Genomic DNA, 6,334 nt, shown 5'->3' with positions numbered 1-6,334 from the left:
TCTGCCTGTGCATGAATGACGTCAGGCGCCCCTCCCTCCCGGGTGACATCATCGACTTTTGGGCGCCTCCCCACCCCTCCCCTGCCCTGCAAGATTGTGGGCCACCTCTCCTTCCTCCAACGCGCACACAGGAAAAAGCACGACAAGTCCGACTTCGCTGTACTGTATGGAAAGTCACTTGAGAATTTATGTCATATCATTAACAGCCAGTTAAGGTCCAATGGCGTTCTTTGTCCTCACTCATAGGACAACTAGTTGCATTTGTGGCACACAGTTGCCAACCAGCGCACAGTTTTGCATCACTAGTAACATGCGCTGTAAAAGAATTGTAATTTTTGGGGGGGTTCGAAAACAGCAATTTAAGATGGAAAAACGTCAATATATACATTTCTGACATTTATGACCACACAGTTAGTGCAACAAAGCAAGCAGGTTGTTTTTATTTACATCTTCAAGTTGCGGTTCAATAAGTGTTTTTTTTTTACAGTTTGTGTGCTACGGTTGGCATCTGTGCACTACTAGTGAAGTGTCAGATATTAACAAGAATTGTATAGGTTTCGACTGATTAATTGGAGAAAAAAATCTGACAAATTATGTATTTATTTACACATTAACACATTACAACGTAAGACAAAGAAAATATATTCAGTCTCCCTCAATTTTTGCAAAACTGAAAAATAAATAGGCAAATTTTTGGTTTTGCAAATATAACCCTATTAAATAAGTTAAACAAATGCTAAATAATAAAGAATTATAAATCAGTCAAGTGTTCGACCTGTAATTCATATATGTATTGAGGTGGGTGTTAAGGGACCAAACAAGAAGTTATTTGATTCAATCTACAGTATATTTTTTAATTAACCGGTTGATTAATCAGTTATCTGAATTTTATTCTTCCAAATATCAAGATCGGCATCTCAAACTCAGAATCGGTCGGGCGCTACAATTTTATATCACTAGTAGAACTAGTAGAAATGTCAACTAGCTTCAACAATCAGTGTGCTCACTTTTCAAACGTTTATTGAATAGTGGTAAACACGAACCTATCCCAGCTTTTTTTGGAACGTGTTGCAGCCATAAAAATTCAAAGTTAATGACTATTTGCACACAAGGTTTATCCGTTTGAACATTAACTAATTGTCTTTGTAGTGTATTCAATTAAATTTGAACATGATTTGCAAATCATTGTATTCTGTTTTTATTTACATTTTACACAGTCCCAACTTCAATGGAACTTCAGTGGAAAAACGTATTACTAGAAAGACAGTTTTTCTAGCAGTACAACAAATTGTATTACTAGTGAGGAAAAAGACCAAACTCGTATCAACGAAATCGATGGAATCCTCAAATGGCTTTCCATTTCACTGCTGATTCCAAGCACTCCGACAAACAGACATACCCGATCAATAATGCATCATCCTTTTATTGAAGCACTTAGTATGTAGATGGCTTTGGAATTCCAAATAGTTTGCAAATATGACTTCTTCTTTTTCTTCTTAGAGCGCACTGAAGTAGGCGAGGAGGCCCGTGTCAGGGGACGGTTGCATCATAAGCTGTTGAATCTGTGGGGGGGGGCATGCCAGGACATGAATAATTATATAGATAATAAAAATGTCAAGCAGCCACATGTAGACTAGTGGGCCACAACATTAGATGGCATCCTATACAAATGTTATGTTAAATATTCTGCCTTAAATGTAACAATGCTCTGTTTTGATTGACTGTCCAGAGATGTGCGGGTATCCATGTAACAATATGTTTATTTTTATTGTGGTTTAATCTATAATGCAGAGTATTGAGAGCCGTTTCTAATAATTTGGTTACCTTTTCTAGCTCCATAAGAGGGGCCATAATATTAAAAACATAGACCTCAGCAAACTACTCCTCCTAATAAAACACATAGGAATTTCTTTCATACAAACAAAAAATAATAATATACCTAAAATAAAATTGGCATTGTTTTTATGTTAATCATTATTACATTGTTATTTTGGTTTGGTTAGTATGCAGGATGTTGCAAAAAGCGCTGAACGTGAAGGGGCTGAACGTCAAAAATTTCAAAGGACTTTTTCCATGTTGGCTCCCATTCGATTTTTGCAGGGTGTACCTAATGTTGTGGCTAGTAAAATACATGATAAGCACCTCCTTGAAGTTGGGGTGCTTGGCGCCTTGGACCAGCTGCAGCAGGACGGCCTCGGTGGTGGTGAGAAAGGCGCCGCTCTGCTTCAGGCGGGACAGAGCAAACAAGCGGTCCGTCTGGCTGCACGGAAAGAAAGTAGACTCGCATTGAGCCGTGGAAACACGTAGGACAGCGTTGCCTAAGCGGCTACCTCCGCGACGAGACGGCGTCCGACACGATGTGGACCTCGATTCCCTTTTCCAGCAGGTCGAATGTCGTACACTGCCAGCAGAGCAAAGGTGAATCAGACAGAGCTTGTCAGTCATTTACTAAATAAGTTGCAAAATGTTTTTTACCGCGATACAAGCGTGTGCCTCTATGCCACACAGGATGGCTTGCTTGGGGTTCCCTAGAGCCTGCATCTCCTTCTGCACCTCCTCTATCATCATGGTGAAGGATGTTTTTGCGTGAGCCGTCAGGCCCTCCGCTCCTAGCTCTGGCACCGTGGGGCCCAAACCTTTAGGGTACTGCTCGGTCACGATGGCAGGGATCCCCAGAATTCGGCTGGCCTATCAGAACGGGGATAAGATAAGATTAAAGGGGAAGTAGGAGGGTTTTTTTGTTTTTGTTTTTTTAAACTGGAAGGGGGTAGTACAACCTGGAGCAATCTGGCGGCATTGCTGACAATGTTGGTGAACTGGAAGATGTTGGGTCGGAACTTCTCTTGCATGTCGCACAGGAGGAGCACCGTATCTTTGGTGGCGAGCCTGCCGATGCCTGCCACTGTCAACATTGCATGCATGGTAGTTGGTAGAAGGTTTATTAGTAAGTGATTCTTTTTTAACATGCTCTCGGATTCATGCAGGAACGTTTTGGGGTAGTATGTCTGCAATAAGGCTACAGAGGTTATAACAAAGCTTTCTGCAAGGCCAAGGTTACTTACTGTTGCTGATTGACTATGAAGCACACCGAAGTTCAAACTGTTAATGTCCTCATGTGACACCACCACCTGTGTTAAAATAAAAAACGTAACCATGCCAATAGGAAAGAGGAACTTCCATCCAAGTAATCAGAAAGCACAATCATCCCGAAGGAGGTGACGTGTCTCATTTATTTAAAGAAATAATCAGAAAAGATCAACAATAACAAACCTTAGTAAGCACACAGCTCGAAGGCACAAGTGCAGATTGCAGACTATTTTGTGTCCTGTAAACCACGCCTGAGACATAACGTCCCAATAGAATTTGTCGTCTTGGTGATTGACGTCGCTGTCAGCCAATTGTAGTTGAAATCGGAAGATGACTCGCCTTGCTGTGGTCCGGTGGGTGGTAACCTAAAGTCCAGGCAAGCAGTCGTCGACAAAAATGTCTGACAATGCGGAGTCACCCAACGAGGCGCAAAAAGAAGAGTTACACGCACCTCCTGAAGACTCGACGACAAATGAAGAGAAGAAAAAGAGTAAGAAACTGTATTTTATACACCCTTGTTAATTTAGCGTATCATAACGACTATCAAAGCCGCGGTAAACAACTTCTTCCTGGTGCGTGACGTAACGGCCAAATGTTTTCATTGACGACCAATCAGGTTGTTGCTTTTTAGGCATCTGACCAATGAGCGTGTAGGTTGTTTTCGCGTCCTTCCAGGTGGGGAAGTAGCTTATGCTAACGTTTATGCACTGCAGATAAATACGGAATTACCTCCATTTAATACAGTATTATCTTATCACAAGATGAATGTCACAAGTAGAATATTGTACCCTGCTGTCAAATCCACATGACATTCTATCTGAAAACCAGTTGTATATGTTCAGGCTATTTCATTTAATTTCTGAGGTGGCTTGGAAAAAAAAAGACCATACCTGAAAAATCTACTTTAGTACAGTAACAAAGATTTTCTACTTTGCTGCTTCCCACTGCTGCACATTTTGACAAGACAGAAAATTGTCTAACTTCTCTTCCTTCAATGTGTTGGTTGTAGTTGATGTCCTGTTGAAGGCAGTTGGGGACACCCCCATCATGAAAACCAAGAAATGGGCTGTGGACAGGAGCAGGACGGTGCAGTCACTTTCTCAGTTCATCTCGCGCTTCCTCAAAATGGATGCCAATGAACAACTGGTAAGAGACCACTTTGTTAGCCTTCACATTCCCATACAGACGCAGTATCTTCAGAACAGGCACAACATTCCAACACTGGCACCTGTATTTCTTCGCAGTTCATCTACGTTAACCAGTCGTTTGCGCCGTCACCGGACCAAGAAGTGGGGGTCCTCTTTGATGTGAGTACTTTAAAAAAAAATGCTTTCATGAACACTTTTAGTTTGACTAGATCCATATGCCAGCACCATAGTCATATTTGCATGAGTTGAGCATTTCATTGTTTATTTACAAAAAATGAAGCAACTGTCTGAGATAGAAACAATGTGAAAATGATTCTGCTCATGTTGTCTGTTTCTTAGCAGTAATTAAAGTCCCCAACGTTTTTTGTAGGGGGAAATAGTTACTTAAGGGGTCGGAAAAGTCGCTAAATATAGCAACCAAATTACTAAATTGAAAACACTGACTGGGCTTTCGCAGTGTAGCTCCCCCTGTCCAGAACCATGTTGCTAGTGTAAGCAGTGCAAGTCATTTGAAGTATGTAAAATGGTAAAATACTGCGTAAAAAAGAAAAAAAATCCTCCTGACAAATAAAATTTAAATAATCGATAAAATTTCATATTCACCCACTCCTACTTTTTTGTATTTTTACCAAGGTAAACTGTTTTGCATTACGGTTTACTGTTGACTTTTCAATTGCAATATTTTTACAGTGGTTACTTCCTTTTTTACACTCTTTTTTGAGCTTTATCAATGTTAAAATTGTATTTAAAACTTTGCCTTTGTACTTCATAAAGTATTTATAATAAGGACAGTTTTATCTTGGAGCATTTATGTTGTACATTCATCAGGTGTAGCAAAATTTCGAAGAATCATTTGTCACACTTCTGAAATGAATACCAAAATGCAGACATTTCAAGTAAATTTAACATGAGCAGCCTTGACCAGCAGAGGGCGCTAGATGAGTCAAGATCTTTGTGATTGTGCCAAAAATCTCCTTGGCGTCGGATTAAAATGCTGGTGGAATGGGAAAAAAAAAGACAGTTTCGACGTCAAAATCCAGAATTAAGAAGACAAACTTTGACGTGAACATCTCATTGCTGCTACTTTTTGTCTTGTTCGAGAGTTAAAGAATGTTTTGTATTTCTCTTTCTCTTTCAGTGTTTCGGAAGTGACAGCAAACTGGTTCTGCATTATTGTAAATCTCAAGCTTGGGGTTGATTTCAGTTTTGACCCTGATTTGTCCTGTTTAAAGGAGACAACATGAATTTATGAACTTTATTTTTCACAAACAGTTACCAGGTGCCATGGTTTGCTAAAAATTCCCAAAGGATTAAAAAAAAAAAAAAATCATGCTTTTTTGGTGCCCCGTTGAAACCATACCCACCTATTTGTATACAGGAATTCATGGAGTTTTTCTGGTGATATGATCAAATTTGCCAGTGCAAGCGGCATTATCTTGTAGTCTGGATGCGAAGGGATTAAGATACAACACCAAAGTTTAAATGAAAGCAGAACTGCTTGAGATTTCTGGGTCGCACAAAGGCAGGATGACAGGATTGGCTCACTCACATGAGATCGGTCCCCAGTCTCAAACTGTCTCATTTCAGCCAGACAAAACATACGTTGTCATAAAGGTAAAGTGTGCTATAATTGGCACAGACATTTTACGAAAATGCCTTGAATTGGTTTTAAATTGTGTGTGGCGGGAAATGCATAAAATCCCTTCTTTAACATCAGAGCTGATACTTTTTTGGGTGTTTCATGTACATATTGTAAATAAATGATCAGCAATATAAAATAACTTTTTTGTGTTGTTGTTTTTTTTTAATTTTTTTTAATGAAAATTAATATTCAAACCACAGGATGTAGATTTTAAACACAGCTACAACAGAAAATGGATTGAAAATTGTCATTCCTATACAAGTGGTGTACAATTTAAGGCAAGGCACCTTTATTTATATCGCGCATCTCAGACACAAGGTGCTTACCATAGTTACAAAAAAACATTTAAAGGATTAATACAACATTTAAAGTCACATAAATTGAAGACATTTGAAAGCAAAGTAGAGAAGTAAAACGTACTTTACTAAAATTACTAAAAGAACATACCGCGCTAGAA

The 6,334-nt window shown here is 39.4% G+C and overlaps 2 protein-coding genes across 2 annotated transcripts; one reads left to right on the top strand and one right to left on the bottom strand.

Annotated features, from left to right (window-relative positions):
- Nucleotides 1–1,407: 1,407 nt before the first annotated feature.
- On the bottom strand, nt 1,408–3,641 carry isoc2 (isochorismatase domain containing 2). Its single transcript, XM_086039260.1, has 8 exons — nt 3,539–3,641; nt 3,271–3,452; nt 3,063–3,128; nt 2,778–2,902; nt 2,476–2,688; nt 2,331–2,401; nt 2,143–2,260; nt 1,408–1,562 (listed from the first exon to the last, which is right to left on the bottom strand). Coding segments are annotated over exons 3-8 (594 nt in total). The 5' UTR covers nt 3,064–3,128; nt 3,271–3,452; nt 3,539–3,641; the 3' UTR covers nt 1,408–1,496.
- Nucleotides 3,390–6,016, top strand: atg12 (ATG12 autophagy related 12 homolog (S. cerevisiae)). The gene is made up of 4 exons (XM_086039264.1): nt 3,390–3,577; nt 4,097–4,233; nt 4,332–4,394; nt 5,374–6,016. The coding sequence occupies exons 1-4, from the start codon at nt 3,484–3,486 to the stop codon at nt 5,431–5,433; spliced, it is 354 nt and encodes a 117-aa protein (XP_085895390.1). The 5' UTR covers nt 3,390–3,483; the 3' UTR covers nt 5,434–6,016.
- The last annotated feature ends 318 nt before the right edge of the window (nt 6,017–6,334 follow it).

The sequence above is a fragment of the Filicampus tigris genome, chromosome 8, assembly GCF_054856515.1.
Source record: "Filicampus tigris isolate MCC_2025a chromosome 8, RoL_Ftig_1.0, whole genome shotgun sequence".
NCBI classification, from domain to species: Eukaryota; Metazoa; Chordata; class Actinopteri; order Syngnathiformes; family Syngnathidae; genus Filicampus; species Filicampus tigris.
The sequence above is the reverse complement of the archived record's forward strand: the minus strand, read 5'-3'. Positions and strand labels throughout refer to the sequence as shown.

Bases quoted from the DNA above. Each gene is read 5' to 3' on its own strand.
- isoc2 (XM_086039260.1), bottom strand. The intron at 2,402-2,475 runs GTAAAAAACATT...CTCTGCTGGCAG, and splicing joins AGGCACACGCTTGTATCGCG to TGTACGACATTCGACCTGCT. The intron at 2,261-2,330 runs GTAGCCGCTTAG...CTTTCCGTGCAG, and splicing joins GACGCCGTCTCGTCGCGGAG to CCAGACGGACCGCTTGTTTG.
- atg12 (XM_086039264.1), top strand. From the start codon at position 3,484: ATGTCTGACAATGCGGAGTCACCCAACGAGGCGCAAAAAGAAGAGTTA. The intron at 3,578-4,096 runs GTAAGAAACTGT...TGTTGGTTGTAG, and splicing joins AAATGAAGAGAAGAAAAAGA to TTGATGTCCTGTTGAAGGCA. The intron at 4,395-5,373 runs GTGAGTACTTTA...TTTCTCTTTCAG, and splicing joins AAGTGGGGGTCCTCTTTGAT to TGTTTCGGAAGTGACAGCAA.